At 37.4% G+C, this 17828-nt stretch overlaps 1 protein-coding gene across 3 annotated transcripts in view; it reads left to right on the top strand.

Moving 5' to 3' along the window:
* The first annotated feature begins 203 nt into the window (after positions 1 to 203).
* The window catches only part of LOC128011181 (alpha-2,8-sialyltransferase 8E), a 34849-nt gene continuing 17224 nt past the window's right edge, over positions 204 to 17828 (top strand). Inside the window, exons 1-3 of one of the 3 annotated variants that reach the window (XM_052593326.1) lie at positions 204 to 245; positions 947 to 1052; positions 8411 to 8949. Coding sequence is in view for 1 of the 3 variants with exons in the window: in XM_052593325.1 (XP_052449285.1) it covers positions 224 to 245; positions 947 to 1052 (128 nt within the window). In the remaining 2 variants the exon portion in view is untranslated. Of the gene's footprint in view, positions 246 to 946; positions 1053 to 8410; positions 8950 to 9690; positions 9927 to 17828 lie in introns of those variants that run through there. The other 2 variants (XM_052593325.1, XM_052593328.1) reach the window with 2 other exon arrangements.

Here is a 17828-nt window from a genome sequence, read left to right as displayed (position 1 = left end):
GACAGATATATTCAGCCCATTCAGAAGCAGCATTTCATCCTCTGATTAAAACACTCATGTCTCACAGCACTTTTTGTTTGAAGTTTTCACCTATAAAGACTTCTGCTTTTTGTTTATTGCTTGTTAACCAACCCTCCAACAGTTCGAGAGGGCAATGTTTTTACAGCCTATTATTTAAAGTCTGTGGTCAAGGCATCCTGTCAGAAAGAGGAACACTGACACCATGCCTGATGTGTGCACCACGGGTAAGTTAACTCTTTTTATTTTCAGCATACAAACAGAGTATATATTATCACTTATCCAATCAAATATCCATGAAATGACAAAACAAACAAAACAATTCACTAACATAGCACATGCTTTACCATAAAATCGAGACTTCTACAAATCCTTTGCAAACAGGAATTATTTTACAGGTTAACCTGTAGGCTACCATATAAAATGGAATGTATGCGAAAACATCATGTCATTTTTAAATGTTTATTTGGAGGGGGTATAGTATTGCAATACTGAAAGAAAAAAACTAAACTAAATTAGTGTAGAACATAGTATGAAACAGAATATTCTCTGTAAACTGTAAATTTTGCATACTGTAAAACTACAAGAAAAGCTGGCACATACTATGTGTTTTTAGCCTTCCAGTTCTGCAAAAACACATGTGTTTGGGCTAGACTTCTATTTTCAGTATATACTATTTATGAAGACATTTTTCAAGCATTTGACCCTTGTAATGCTACTTAGCAGCATTGTATTATGAAGATTATCTCAGAGTTTAATGTTTGGCATTTATTTTCTGGAATGTCTTTGAAGTCAAATGGCTGACTTCAAAGATACAATGAATGGCAAAACATCATAAAATACAATACATTTTTTGCCACCAGTTCTGACTCACTCTATCACAATATCATTATTAAATGACCTGTTAACATGTTTGTTCTCTCACAAGCCCAAAGCCTTCAGATGGATCTATTTAAATGGATCTTCGGACTTCTGACTGTCCTGGTAATCTTTACATGCCTGTATTTGCCCTGCAGTAGAAATCATAAGATGGGGTAAGAAATGGATTTGGTCTTCATTTTTATTTTTATATTTAATCTATCCACACTTCTCAAACTATGAAAGAGCTGCATAATGAGCCTTTCAGTCATTTTGTGACTGAGAGGGAAAGAGTTACAAAAAAGAATATGAGGACAAAATAAATGTACTGTATGTAATTTTATGTTTGTAGTTTATTTAGAATATATTTAATAATCCTACAACTTAATTTAATATTCCCTTGCGAGTGGAGATAAACAGTTTATTAGGAACAACCAAATCTGACTTTCAAAGCAGAATTTTTTGCATCATTACTCCAGTCACACAATCCTTTAGAAATCCTTTTAACAATCTGATTTTCTTCAAAAAAACTTTTTCTTCAAATCAGACTTTTTTTGTTGTTGTTGTTATTATTATTATTAATGTTGAAAAAAGCTAAGAATATTTTTTCAGGTTTTGGGGGGGTAAATTGAAAGAACAGCATTCTTTGTTACATTTGTACCATTTACATTTGTGACCAATCACGGAAAGTAGGGACACAAGTCGGTTCTGGGGCATTTTGAGTTACTCACAGATTCTGAAAGTGCAGTCTCCAAGCTTTCCAACAATGTATAACACATGGAAATCTGATAATATTTGGAGAAGTTGTGGCCATTTGAAGGTAGACACTCAAAAAAGTTAAAAAAGCAGAAAATAGCCTTTAAAGATTGTGCAGTTCTCACTGCTGCGAGTGACAATGGGGCTCATTCACATCTCATTTAGATAAGCCATACCCCCTGCATAGCAACGACAGACACAACGGGAAAAATCGGACCGCATACTATTAATAATAAAGGAGAATGTGCATTGTAAATGTCAGTAATTTATATTTTTTGACTTTTATAAAAATGATTTAGAGGCTGAAATATGTGTTTTATCTTTTTATAAAAAATCTTCAATCTTTAAAATGTGGCCATCATTTTTAATGTTATTATTTTAATGTTTATGTAAACAAAAAGTACATATTGATGCTAATTTTATTTGTTATTTGCTGGTTTTCTACATAAAACTTGGTGAATTGATTTCATTGTGTAGCATTAGGACTTTTTTTAACAGGATTCTGTGATAACCGATGAGCTATGAGCTAGCTAATAACAATAGGTAGATATGGGAAGGTCTAAACATGGACTAAACATGAGATAACGTGTACGTTTTCTTAGAATGAACACAAGACGACAAACTCTGATGTTTATGGAAACTCACCCCATAAGAAACAAAAGTATTCTTGGAGATCTCGATGCCTCCAATGAAATAAGTCGTTCGGGCACACTTTCTCTTTGTCGGGGTCTTCTTTGTGGATGTAACCATCTCCGAAGTTTGCACTGTGCGTCTGTTTGCCTCTAAATGTTACGGATTTTCCCCATTTCTCTGACTTTATCCCCATCAAATGTTACTATAGATAATAGCCTCTGATATCTTACTGTCCAACTCGTCTGACGCCAGTCCAATACATTCTTCCTCGTCATCATCTTCGCTCAGTTGTAGATTAGGTCTTATTATTACAGTCTTATTATGCCGCTTTCATCATCGCTCAGATCGTCTTCAGAATCAGTGAGCACCTGTTTATAAGAATCTGGCTTGTCTTCAAGTACTTCAAAACATTTTCGGTGTAACGGTCACGGTTCAGCTCGTCTGTGTTCATCTTTGCAGCGTACATCTTCATTGAAATTTTGATATCAGCTACAGCCAGCCAGAGTCCTGCATACTAAGTAGCCACGCTTCCCTCGGAGGGCGGGGGCAATAACTAAAGAAACAAAAGCCAGCTTATTCAGTATGGAAATACAGACAGACAATGAAACGCCCCTACTGTGTGCTAGAATCTCAGACAAACAACCTGATTTCAATCTCAAAATGTACACTTTTAAATACACCAATACTGCTATCTCAAACACGGAGAGGCTTCTTTGTGATCTCAACTAACAGATTCTGCAAAAAAACGAAAATCACCAATTTTGAAAAAAAAACTGCTTCTTTCTCTTTTTGCTCGAAAGTTGTGCTGCCGACTTGTGTCACTGGTTTCCGTGACGGGTCACATTTATTTGTTACATTTTGTATTATTTACATCAAGCTTTTGAATGGTAGAGTAGTGTATATTGTCATTGAAACTTCACAATGTTTCACTTGATTATACATTTAGTCAGGAATTATAGTTTGGAAAAAGTCTAACTAGTAAAATGTTTACACATTACATGAAAACTAGTACAAGTATATACATAAATAAAAAGAGACTTACTCATGTTTATGATCTCTGCTGAATAAAGCACTTCATTCTTTTTTTTTCTTTGGAAATCCAAATCTCAAATCCTGAGGTAATCCACATCACATCTTTTTGGGGTGACATAATATTCCTCTCATCCCGAAGCAAACAGTAAAAAAAATCTCTCTGCATTGTTTTCTGTTGTATGGGCATATTCAGGCCGCGCACTCAAAAGTGCGTTCAGCGTGTTCGCATTAGAAGATAATGAAGGGAGACGTGAAAAACGGACATCGCATTGTTTTCATATGGATTACTTTCGGCAACACTTGTTTAGTTTAAAAGTAGACATGTCAAGCTTTCTATAGATATATCTCTCATGTCTCTTCGTGGAGTATTCACTGAGTTACAGTTCATTTTAATGACGCGTTTGTAAATGAAGATCACCGCAGACAAAGGCTGCAGACAGCACATCTTGTTTGTTATCTTTATTTTATTTATAATGTCTGTATACAAAAAAGTAGACCCTTTTCAGATTCGATTGGTGTATTGCTCTTATATGTACGATCAAAACTGAAAGTGTAATTTAAGTTATTTTCGGGGTTATGAGGAGAAAATGCCTCATATGTATATGCATTAATCGACTCCGGAGGGTTAATGGGCAGTGGAGCTCACGCAGTCGGCTCTTGGGGAGTTGAATGTGCTTTTCCTTCTATTAAGCACTCCGCTCTTGCCTCTTCTCTCTCATATTAGTGTGTCCGTGCCTGTGATCTTGTGATTGTAGTCCCGCTGCTGCTGAGGCATGGCGGTGACTGAGATAATGGGGATCACACATGATCTGGCGGGCGGTCTGGAGACGGCTCTTCCTATCTCTACCCATGTTTCCAAGATCTAAAGCTTGTTCTTGAGGCTTGGAAGCCCGTGCTGTTGTTTCTCCCCCCTCTGAGTGAGAGCTCGCTTCGGTGGCCCTATATTTCTCTGAGGAGATTAATGTTGTTTGTGTGACTGAGCGGCTCGTGCACTGCCGTAAATTACATCATTATGGTTTTTGGTGTGAATCTTTCTACACCAGATCATTGTTTACTCATCTGTTTTTTTGACTACATTTAATTCTGAGGAATAAAATGAAGTATTTATCTGACAAAGAGAAGTTAGATATACAGGGGCTCTTGGGATAAAAATATCTTGAGTATAGCATGTGTATACCTCTCTTTCTCTGAGGAGGAAGGTCAGCAAGGGCTGCTGGGTGGAGGAGTCCCAAACCTACCGTGTTTCAGCCCCTCATGCTGGGGATGTCACTTCTTTTACTCTAGAGTCAGAGTGGTGCTCCCAAGCCGAATGCTTCTAACAGAAGGTGATTCTGTGAACCATCATTCTTGCGGGATAGTCTTTGTCGTAAATATCCTGATGCCTAAGGCCATCTCCTTCTGGGGAAGAGCGGTGTACACTGCATTATACGGTGCCCGTCTCACCTCAGTGCCCTCAGGAGATCAGTCTGCCAAACCTGCCAGTGTTTCAGGGCACAGCAGTCTCCAGAAAGAGCTTCTTTCAATTACTGCCCGGAAATGTAGTGGTACTAAGAGCAGCTAGTACGGTCGTCCCCTGCTGGTCTGCCACTTCAGGGCACCAAGCTAGCTGCTCTAGGTGCACCAGAGGCCAGTATCACAAGACTGGTTCCCTTAGGAGGTCACATGGAGGTCATATGAATGTCCTGATGCTGTGGCACAGGACCACGGAGGGCAGGCTCCTCTGGGGAAGAGCTGTGTACACCGCATTACACAGTGCCTGTGTCTCTTCAGTGCCCTAGGGAGATCAATATGCTAACCCTACTGGTGTTCCAGGGCACTTCTCTCAGTTACCACCTGTAAACATAGCAGTGCTAAGAATCTTGCGACCTCCATAGAGGTTTCCAGAGCAGCTAGTTTTCCTGCTGGTGTGCTGCTTCAGGGCACCGAGTTAACTGCTCTGATGACACCATAGATCAGTCTTGAGAGGCTGTTGAGCATGTTGAGTCCAGCTCATGAAAAATGGGGGCAAAAACAAAAGTGTTGCATATATAATTTTGTTCAGTGTAAAAATGGAGGTGCCTGGCCAATTATATAGAGTTTTGAGATTCTGTAAGGATTGTAAACCATTATCATCATATATTTATATATATATCCAATAGTGTTTACTTTATAATGAGTCCATTGCAGACAATGAAATGGAGTACTGCCTGACAAAAGATTATTATTGTTGAAAGTAGGTGAATGCCTATTGCATATTGTAACAAGTTGATTTACACGAAATGGAACCCCCCAAAAAAACAAGATGCTTCAATTTATACAGATAAACAATTGAATCCTCAACTGGCCTCCAAGTCACACAGAAGCACAGAAGCATCAGGATCAAACCCAAACCAAAAGGGCAGAGGGAAAAGGCTGTAGTCTTCAGTCTATAGTTGGGGAAAGAAAGACCTCCATGTAAATCTACTTCATTGTAAGGTAGTAGGTTTAATACAAGAGTGTTTCCCATCCCATATATCAAGTTTGTTCAAATTTGCACCCATTTCAGCAAGAAATGTAGTTTGTTTGTTTACTTGCATTTGCGCTGTAAAGCAGAGTGGGAGATTTTCTTTGTTGCCTCGTCTCAGGAAATCCCTGTGCCTCGGATTGGATGCAGATCTGACGTCTGGATGACGTCTTTTGGGAAAACCCTCCTGGTGATTGGTTGGTTGCCTGGTTACGTAGAACTTCGGAGAGTTTCGGATGGTTTCGTTGTCACAAAGTTTCAATGGAGTGGTTTTGAGTTCTGGATGGCAAGAACGCTAGCAGCTGGAGTTGGTAGTTCAAGCCATGGTGAAGAAGGAAGAGCAGCGCAGCAGGCCGCATTTACGCGACACGACAAGATACCTGACACAACCCTCGACAAGAGACCAGACTAGACCCTGAATTAGTTCAAGCATCGGGGTTTTATCAAAGCAGATTTGGTCCATCCCACGATGCGAGCTTCCAGTGGGATGCTGTTGCAGAGCTTAGACACGCCCCTTACTATTTCTTGATTAAACACTTATTAACCATCATGTGCCATCGTCATGTGAGATGACCTCCTTCGTGATGACCTACTTATAAAGTGTCATAATATGCACACAATACAGAATCTGGAGATTTCATTTGCTCCAAGTTAAGGTAAATAACGTGAGCATTCATTCAATACTAAACTTTCCATATATTACACACATTAATAGCACTAAATGTCAAAAGGTGTTATAAAAACATTATATAAAACTAAAGTTGCACTGATTACCTTGAGCACATCAAACATATATAAGACATAAAACATTATTTGTGAATGTAGTTAAATCTTCAGATTTCTCAATGGTTGTCCTTTTGAGATGGTTTGTTGAAGAGATTCACAGCAAGCAGGAAGCAGAGTCATGGGATGCGTCCTGTATTGGTTCTTTGTTTTGAGGTCCATTAATTATTAACGATTCCTATGGTGTATCCATACATTGTGATCATTTGATGCTTCTGGATTCATAGGGTCCTTGTATCTTGAAGAAAAAGTTAATGTAATCAACTCGTTTAATTGGAAAACAACACTGCTGACAGGAAACCAACCCATATGTTGATGTCACATGTTTAGCTCAAGATTAGTTTTCTCAGTTTTACAACAGACTTGTCCTCTGTTGTATGATCACATTATCACTTCACTTAATGTCAACATCAAGTTTTTTTAGCAGTTCTCCTTGACAGGAAACGGGTCCAGACAATCTAAGTATTGTTTCTCTTCAGCTTATCATTAACTTAGTTCAGATTGCAGATGTGATAAAGTAGGCTCTTATAATTCCTTTGACGAAGTAGCCGATACTGCATTTATTGGCGTGGCTGTTCACCGATGTTCTACATTTCCCACCTAACCTTGGTCAGGTGGCGAGCTGGTGGTTATAGGGGAATTAAGAAGGGGAAGATGTAAAACCTCCAAAGGGAGAGAGCAGACGAAGGTGATGACACCTTGTCTGGATCACCTCCCTTTGCCTATTCTCCTTTGACCCGTGATTCCTCCTACACCTACCCGCAGGTGGGAGAGGAGCACAAGCCACGGCACTAGCCTTCTGTACCTTCCTTACTGGAAGACGAGACCAGAGCATCAAGAAGAAAGCCTTACTTTCTTCCAGATATCTGCCAGGGTGGCGCAACTCATCTACCTCATCCTGAAACCGTATCAGAGCAAAGCCTCTATTGAGAAACATGCACTCCTAGGGGTTGTACGCTTTAAACAAAACAGTCAGTGAAGACAGAGAAAAGGATGACGTGTTCTCCCGGTGCCTATTTATAGTCGCACTGGTGGTGATGTCAGGGGCTGTCGGCGGCCAACTCGTTGGTGTTTTTACAATGTATGCTTCAGACACAGGTCACAACAAGGTGTTCCCCATAGCAATCCCTAGATGTTGCAGTTCAAAGTTCCCTTGAAAGGGAACCCATTACAAACAAGGCATTTGTTGCATGCAGTGGGGACATAATTACCTATTATAATGATTTATACTGTTCTTGCAAAGAGTGAGGAACAACCAGCAGCTAGAGTAATGAATGGTCAGGGGCTAGAGTGAGGAACAGCCGACAGATTCAATGAAGGAGCAGCCAGGAGGCTTGTGGCAACCACATGTGATGACCCTGGGCTGGACGTCGCTTAGTTCGTGGTGAAAGCCAATCCAGCGATCCACAGCACAAAGGTGATGTATTTCCTCAGTGACCAGCAAGTATCAGCTCTAGGAATGACAAAGCGGATATTGTCCTCTTTTGGAAAGCCAAACAAAGTAGTTTCACTTTCAAAATGAAACACACAGTTTTTCCACATCATGGTGCCTGTGGCAACAGTAAGAATACAATGTATGCCTTCTTTCATTGTCTGAACATTTTGGTGGTGATATGCAGGGAGACGTGGACAAGTCTTTGGAAAAATTTAAATTCCATCATATGACCCCTTTAAACTCTAACTCTAGAACTTTCTATTCTATTTTAAAAATATAAAATGATAATAATTGTATTAAAAAAAAGAAAAACACTAGCTTTCTTTCTATTCTTTCTTACTTGTTTTTCTTTGTGTGGTCTTCAGCTCATCCACATTTTTTGGTCTCTTTTTTTCTCATTTTCCTTTTGACAGTACCCCATAGATTCTCTATGAGACTCAGGTCTGGTGAGTTTGCTGGCCAGTCAAGCACACCAACACATGGTCATTTAACCAACTTTTGGTGATTTTGGCAGCGGGGGGAAGGTGAAAAAATCCTGTTGTAAAATGAAATCAGCATCTTCAAAAAGCTGTTCAGCAGAAGGAAGCATGAAGTGCTCCATAATTTCTTGGTAAACGGGTGAAGTGACTTTGGTTTTCAAAAAACACAATGGACCAACACCAGCAGATGACATTGCACCCCAAATCATCATAGACTGTGGAAACAGGTGCAATGACTTTGGTTTTCAAAAAACAACAATGTGCCAATACCAGCAGATGACATTGCACACCAAATCATCACAGACGGTGGAAACTTAACACTGGATTTCAAGCAACTTGGGTTATGAACATCTCCACCCTTCCTCTAGACTCTAAGACTTTGGTTCCCAAATGAAATACAAAACTTGCTCTCATCTGAAAAGAGGACCTTGGACCACTGGGCAACAGTCCAGTTCTTCTTCTCTTTAGCCCAGGTAAGACACCGCTGACATTGTCTGTGGTTCAGCAAATTCCTTGACACATCTGTGTGCGGTGACTCTTTTGTGTTTGCTTTGACCTTAGTCCATTCCTTGTGAAGTTCACTCAAATTCTTGAATAGATTTTGCTTGACAATCCTCATAAGGCTGCGGTTCTCTTGTTTGGTTGTATCTTTTTCTTCCACACTTTTTCCTTCCACTCAACTTTCTGTTAACATGCTTGGATAAAGCACTCTGTGAACAGCCAGCTTATTTGGCAATGAATGTTTGTGGCTTATCCTACTTGTGAAGGGTGTCAATAATTGTCTTCTGGACAACTGCCAGATCATCACAATTAAAAGAACCAAAGACATAAACCACTTCAGTCTGTGTGCATTGAATTTATTTAATACAAGAGTTTCACAATTTTGAGTTGAATTACTGAATTAAATGAACTTTTCCAAAACATTTTAATTTATTGAGATGCACCTATACTAACAAACAACTAATTTAGAACATTTATACTATTTTGTAGTTATTTATAGGCCTACTATTAATATGGTTTTAATAAAATATGATGTGTTGTAGATTACTAGTATCCAGACAAGTGATTATAATGGGAAATATACTTGGTTACAATAATTAAAGTGTGACAAACTGCTAAATACAGGTGTTTCTCAATAGATTGGAATGTTGAGGAAACATTCATTTATTTCAGTAATTCTACTCAAATTGTGAAACTCATGTCTTAAATAAATTCAATGCACATAGATTGAAGTAGTTTAAGTCTTCATGTAACGATCGCAATCCAGTAAGACACAGGGTGAGAGCGATCCAAATGCAGGTATGTTTATTGAGGGGTAATCCAAAGAATAATCCAACAATCTGGGTCAAAACCAGAAAACAATCCAAAATAAAAACAAACAGGGAAGGGACAGGAAAGGGAACAGGCAGACGAGGAATCTCAGAAGACGAGAAGACTTGGATCACGAAAGGTAAAGACTCCATCCAGACAACAGGAAATGACTGGTAAATATAGGGAGGCTAATGACAATTATGCAATTAATAAAGGCTCCTGGTGCAATCAGCAGGAGTGCAATTACTGTGATGAAGGGGCAAGGCTAGTGGGAATTAGTAGTGCCTATGGTGAAGTGCCTAAGGGGAAGTGAGCCAACTAGTGGACACACAGGGAAACAGAGACTAGACAGCATGACACTTTGGTTCTTTTAATTGTGATGATTTTGGCTCACATTTACAAAAACCCACCAATTCACTATCTCAACAAATTAGAATACTTCATAAAACAAACAAACAAACAAAAAATAATAATAATAAAAAAATAATAACATTAAGTGAATTGTTGGCCGTCTGGAAAGTATGTTAATTTACTGTACATGTTACTCAGTACTTGGTAGGGGCTTATTTTGCTTTAATTACTGCCACAATTTGGCTTGGCATTGAGGTGATCAGTTTGTGGCACTGCTGAGATGGTATGGAAGCCCAGGTTTCTTTGACAGTGGCCTTAAGCTCTGCATTGTTTGGTATCTTGTTTCTCATCTTCCTCTTGACAATATCCCATAGATTCTCAATGGGGTTCAGGTCTGGTGAGTTTGCTGGCCAGTAAAGCCAACACCATGGTCATTTAACCAACTTTTGGTGCTTTTGGCAGTGTGGGGAGGTGTCAAATCCTGCTGGAAAATGAAATCAGCATCTTCAAAAAGCTGTTCAGCAGATGGAAGCATGTAGTGCTCCAAGATTTCCTGTTAAACGGGTGCAGTGACTTTGGTTTTAAAAAAAACACAATGGACCAACACCAGCAGATGACATTGCACCCCAAATTATCACTTGGAAACTTAAAGCTGGACTCCAAGCAACTTGGGCTATGAGCTTCTCCACCCTTCCTCCGGACTCTAGGACCTTGGTTTCCAAATGAAATACAAATCCTGCTATCATCTGGAAAAAAAAAAAGACTTTGGACCAATGGCAACAGTCCATTTCTTCTTCTCCTTAGCCCAGGTAAGGCCTCTGACGTTGACTATGGTACAGGAATGGCTTAACTAGAGGAATACGACAACTGTTACCAAATTCCTTGACACTTCTGTGTGTGGTGGCTCTTGATGCCTTGACCCCAGCCTCAGTGCATTCCTTTTGAAGTTCTCAAAAATTCTTGAATCCAGTTTGCTTGACAAATCTTCATAGGGCTGCGGTTCTCTCGGTTGGTTGTGCATCTTTTTCTTCCACACCTTTTCGTTCCACTCAACATCCTGTTAACATGCTTGGATACAGCACTCTTTGAACAGCCAGCTTATTGGCAATGAATTTGTGTGACCTACTTTCCTTGTGAAGGGTGTCAATGATTATTAATGACCATTTTGAAGCTCAGGAAACCTTTGCAGGTGTTTTGAGTTGAAGAGCTGATTGGCATGTCACCATATTCTAATTTGTTGAGATTGTGAATTGGTGGGTTTTTGTTAAATGTGAGCCAAAATCATCACAATTAAAAGTACCAAATGCGTAAAATACATCAGTCTGTGTGCATTGCATTTATTTAATACAGGAGTTTCACAATTTGAGTTGAATTACTGAAATAAAGCAATGTTTCCTCGACATTCTAATTTGAGAAGCACCTGTAGATTTATTCTGTAGAATATTAAATTAAATGTTTACTAATAGGGGAGAGTGGGGTAAGATTAGCCATTTTTTTTCTTCCTCAAGATCAGTTAAAATGATGCAGAAGCACAATGGAAGTATCTATCCTATCCTTTCCTGTCCTATCCAAATGAAAGTATTCCTATAATTTTAAATGATCAGAATGTATATATGACAAAGGTTTAAAAAAAAAAATGGCTTCTTATAAAAAAAGTGTTCCAGTGGCTCAGTTTGCCACGGGTTAGGGGTACCAAATCTGATTCAAACCCATGTGAAATAAATAATAAGAATAAGAATGAGATTAAGAATAAACTAATTTAATAATTTCCTTTTACAAAAAGTCATATTTATTTTCATAAAGTTAACTTTAACAGCATAAATCCAACCAAATGCAGTTTAAATTTCAATATTTAATTGTTTGCATTTCTGAAACAATATGTTGAACACCAAAGTTGTAGCCTTCCTAAAAACAGACTAAACAGAAAGTTTTTTTGGCCATTAGAGACTACGGGTGGAAAGATATATCTGATTATAATGTGATGAAAAGCAGAGACGGATTTGGTGCCCTTTTAGACTGTCCCTTTCAAATAAACTACAAATATACATGTGACTTATGGCGGTGTAAGTTAAAATGCTGACTTGATTTACCCCACAACATTTGGCACACTATGCCCCATAGCTTCCATTTTGGAAAGAAATAGCTCTGTTGCTTATAAGGCTAATATTTAGCTAAATGATTTGCATGCTTTTAAATGTTATTAAATCACCTATATGTATCATAAATATATTTAGACCTGGATAAATTTGCTTTGATATAACAAGCATTAAATTTCTTATGCTAAAATTGTACTTTTACAAGCAAAAAACAGTTTTTAAAGTAAATGGGTGCTCTCTAAATTTTTACATTTTGTGTTCCATCTGCATCAGCCATTTAGCCAGCGGTCTGTGGCTGTGACATCTGAGACTGAGACTGTGTGCCCTTTAGCCATTTTTATTATGCTACTGACTTCCTGTGTCAGCTGCTGTATTTCAGTTCCCCAAATCCAAATATCATGCACACATGCTGAAGATATCAGAGAAAATGGCTTTATCTAGCATTGGGAAGTGAATTGTCTGTGTTCCTGCATGGAAATATGGAGTGGGGCTAGGGCTCGATTCGGAGAGAAAGTGTTTTCCATAGGCTTGAGTCGATTGCACTCTGGTTGTGAAACTGGTACATTCTATGTAAATTATGAAAATGTACCGTGCTGTGAAAAAGTTTTTGTCCCCTTCCTGTTTTTTTTTTTTTTAGATTTGTCAAACTTGAATGATTAAGATAATAAAAATGTTAATATAACCAGAGTAAATACAAAATGCAGTTTTGAAATAATGATTTCATTTATTAAGGGAATAAAGCTGTCCAAACCTGCCTGGTCCTACGTGAAGAAGTAATTACCCCCTAAATCCAATAACTGATTGTGCCACCCTTTGCAGCAACAACTGCAAACAAGCATTTACGATAACTGGCAATGAGTCTTTCACATCATTGTGGAGGAGTTTTTGTCCACTCTACTTAGCAGATTTGTTTTAATTTAGCCACATTGGAGGGCTCTCGAGCATAAATTTACTGTTTAAGCTCTTGCCATTGCATCTCAATTGTTTTTAAATCAGGACTTTGACTTGGGTGTTTGTTGTATTTATTATATTTTTAACAAAACAGTCAAAGTCATATATCACAAGAAAGCTCTCATTCTCAGGAATTTGACTGCATTTCATTGTGTAACAATCACAGATAGAAACAATCTTCAACAGAATCGCAATGAAAATTTGATACCTCTGAGGAAACTTTCAGATGCATTCCTACTCGCACGATTGCCACAAACAGCCACAAACAGCCTAAAACTTTGTATTATCTTTTAGATTAGGTTCTCTTCTTCAAACGAGACCATTTTCGCATTTCTGTATGCTTGCATTGGTGAGAAATCTACTGTATTGTTGCAGAAGCACACTTGAGGGGTAAAGACTGTAAAAGCTTTTTTGTGCGTGGGTCTTGCAGATTTAAAAAAAACTGTTTTGAAGGCAATAATGACATGCTGGAAGCCTTACGCATCGGCTGCACGGATAAATGGATATTTGAATGCAAAAAAATCAAAAGCTAAACTTGAAGAATGTTCAGCTGCGCCATAGAGTGGAGAGGACACGTCTGGTGAGCGCATATGAGTGCTTTTGCATTTTTTTTTATATTATCATTATTTTGATGGTAACAGCTCATAATCTGATAAACCTTGTATTGACAGTAAAGTACAGTACAAGATGCATTTCAGTAAATATATATTGATATTATTACAGTGCTGTGTTTATGAACAGTTATTTCTTTGTTTCCCATTCTGAAGACCAGATAGCTCAGCTGTGAGCTCATGGCAAAAGCAGTTAGCGCAGAGCTAGCAGCACAAGCTTCTCTGAAAATGAAACATAAATCAGTCAGTTATCAAGAAAAGTGCTATGACGCATAGTAAAATAGGATTCTGGAGTCAATATTCTTTATAAAACCTGGATACTCACAAAGACACCTTTAGATGCAAAAAATTTACAATTTTACTCCCTTCGGTTATCATTTAATAACTCCTGTTTATGTCTCTTTCTTTATCAGAAAACAGTAGTTAAGAAAGCATTGTAGCATTGTCATTTGGATAGGTTTGCATGAGCTCTGCAATTGACCATTCACAAAGACCTGCCCTCCTTAGTTAATGTTAGAGTTGAAAAGTAACTAATTATAAATACATACAGTACAGTACTTGATTATTATTATTATTATTATTATTATTATTATTATTATTATTTTGAGTATAATTAAATTGTGTTACTTTTAAGTAAGTGGAATAAACCTTAAGTATTCAACTTCGCTACATTTATTAAGTACAAAAAAAAAAAAAAAAAACAATAACAAAAAACTTTTCAACTTTTCAAACTGCTGGGGAGGAGCCCTGCACTTCAGCCAATAACAGAGAGTTCTGAACTTCCAGTTCAGCTGTGGGGGCAGACTGTTCAAACCGCGCTTTGCTTTAACTGTCAATCACCTGCGTTGTCGTTTTGAATCAGCATCATTAGCGTTTCAGTATTTTAGTGAATGTGAACTAGGCTCTGGTTTTAAATCATCACTTTGTCAGCTCCTGAAATTTCCTAACAATTAAATATTTAGTAAGATTTCAATTAATTATTTACCTTATTTGAATCAAAATTAGGAATTGACAAGAATCAGAATCATAGAGTCAAACGATGCCAAAAACACTTACCTATACACCACGTTATGTATGAATCACACCTACAGTATGATTATGATATATATATAATATATATATTAGGGGTGTAACGGTTCACAAAATTCACGATTCAGTTCAATACGATACACTGGTGTCACGGTTCGGTTCGGTACGTTTTAGATACAGCAAAAAGAAAAAATTGGCAGATAAATTTCCTTGATTTTTTTTTTTTTTTTTTTTTTACATTGAACTGATGGAGCTATTCTTTACCCATCTTCTATGGTGTTTTCTTAGCAGCATACTTTATAAAACAAAAACAGCTCCTTATTAAAAAATGAAAATGTTATATTGTTGTAGTAGTTATAAACAAATACAAAGATGTAACTTTTTATATGGAACTCTATAACTCTTTATATTGAGTGTGTTTTTACTCAGTTGGTTCTCTATAGGGCTTATGTTTTTTGGAACAAAGCAGGAATTACGGTCTGGCTGAAATGGGCTCTTGAAGGAATATTGTAACGGGGCTCAATTGCATGTTCTTAAAACCTGCGTTTTCTCTACAGAGTAATGCGCTTGCTCACTCAGTAGGGGAGAGCGGGGTCGAAAGTAACGTGGGACGAAAGTAACAAAGCAATTTTCTCAGAGCCTATTACTGCATTTGCATTCCCAGCTAGTTAGCATATTCAGCATGCAATCCTTGATGGAGCTGAGAAATATCATGTGATTTCCTCATCGTTTCCCGAAGTTAGGTCCGTAAAACTGTTTTCGAGTACAAAAAGTAAATTGTTGAAGTGGTAATTTTTTTTTATTAGTCGTGTTGTTTTTCTTGTTTCATGTTTTTTTAATATAAAATTAAATCGAGTTTAAATGTCAGGAGTTCCTGTCGGGACGAAAGTAACAGTTGTTACTTTTGTCCTGCTACAGTCACAAAAAGTATTTATTTTGTTCCAGTGCAAGCTATATTGTGAATTTCTGTGTCTTGCATCATTTCTTACAAATGTTTATGTCATATTATAACAAAATAATATGTCTTAGTGAGGGTCAGAAAGACAGACCGAGGTCTGGTTTTATCCAGATGTTTTTGAGAGGGCGTTTCTGGACATAGAGGAACATCTCTCTCTGGGCAGCTGCTACATCACATTTATATTTAGGTTTTAGCCATATCTTAGCCTTTACACCTCCACCTGTGAATTTGCAGTGTTTCAGATGTTTTAATGCACATTTTCAAATCATGCATAACAACAACTGGATGGAAACATAAATAGGCCTACTGTTACATTATGTTTAGAGTTTTTTTTTGTTATGCTAATGTGATTACATTTTTATATTGTGCATTCTGTAGAATTTTTTTTTATTGTATAAAAATACATTGAAATTTACAATAAAAAATACAGTCAGGTTTTAAGACATCTGATGAACTTAAACTTAAATTTAAAATGAAAATATGAAAATGTAATTTAATAATTTTTTTGCAAAGATAAAGGACAAAATATGTTTGCAGTTACTTATTAACAAGGTCACAATCAGGTATACTTAAGAAAAATAAGACTAACAGAAAAAAATCTAGCTTATATTGTTGTGTTACTTTTGACCCACCTGTGTGTTACTTTCGTCCCAACCGATGGGGTCGAAAGTAACAATGTTCAACTTATGTTCAAAGTGAAATTATACTGAAGTCTTTCTACATTTCTACAAAATATCACCTGGTATTGTTAGACCACACTTCTGAGTTACTGGCCACAGCAGAAATATATCTCTGTATACAAAAATATATTTTAAAATGAAAAATGGTACTTTCGCCCCTGCTCTCCCCTATGCGCTGAAGGCTCGTTGCAAAACGGCCAATGCGTTTAACAGACCAGAAATAGAAGATCCTCCAATATCCAACAGGTCTAACGGTCGCATCTGCTGCATGACAATAAGGTAAAAAAAAACACCAGCGGGAATACTTACGCCGACATCACTTTAAACACCTTAAACGCATTGGCCATTTTGCAACGAGCCTTCAGCGCGTACTGAAGGTGAAAGGAAAGAAGGGTAAGTGAGGGTTTAAAAGAAAATAATGTCTAATTTAGGGGTGAAAGCAAAGAAGGGTAAGTGAGGGTTTAATAAAAGAAAGAATGGCTTTAAAACTGTGTGAATTGAAGTTTGCCAGTGATATATATTACTTGCAAACTTCAATTCACACAGTTTTAAAGCCATTCTTTCTTTTAAATCCTCACTTACCCTTCTTTGCTTTCACCCTTAAATTAGACATTATTTTCTTTTAAACCCTCACTTACCCTTCTTTGCTTTCACCCTTAAATTAGTTATAAAACAGTTGCTCCTGGCAGCAGGGTTAGATAATATGTTTGCTATTTACGAGTCAATTAATAATGTGATGTTTTTTTCCAAAATCACTATATAACATCAGTCATGTTTGAAACAGTTAGCTTCTGTTGTTCCATATTACTTTTTATCACAGTGAGACAGAAGATATTATTTATAAAAAGCTTTACTGTGATACAAGCTATGTCAATTAGATTTGCATTGAAATTGTGTATTTGTCTTCTACATTTCATCAGTCAAAGCTTCTCTATCTGCATTTTATCTGCACTTGAAAAACAGAAATTATAGTACATCATGTTTAGAATTAGGGTTAACCCTGCTCCATAATTCTCCCATCATATCATTTTGGGTAATAATAGAAAAATAATACTACAGTACTTTGTGATGCAGTAACTTGATTAGTTTTTCGGCAAAGTACTTTTTTTTGCTCTTACTTGAGTCATATTATTTTTCAGTGCTTTTACTTGTACTCAAATAAATTATTCCTTAAGTAGCGATACTTTTACTTAAGTACAATTTATTAATACTCTTTCCACCACTAGTTATTGTCGCAATCTCTGACAAGACATGCTGCTTTCCAGGGGCAGAGCCAGGGGATGGCCCACTCAAAACTGCAGTTTTCTCCCTTTTTTTTTCTTGACAAGAAATGCATTTATTAAGATAAGGAACGCCGTATCTCTT

The sequence above is a fragment of the Carassius gibelio genome, chromosome B23 (genome assembly GCF_023724105.1).
Source record: "Carassius gibelio isolate Cgi1373 ecotype wild population from Czech Republic chromosome B23, carGib1.2-hapl.c, whole genome shotgun sequence".
NCBI classification, from domain to species: Eukaryota; Metazoa; Chordata; class Actinopteri; order Cypriniformes; family Cyprinidae; genus Carassius; species Carassius gibelio.
Note: the sequence above shows the minus strand (reverse complement) of the source record. Positions and strands in the feature narration are given on the sequence as shown.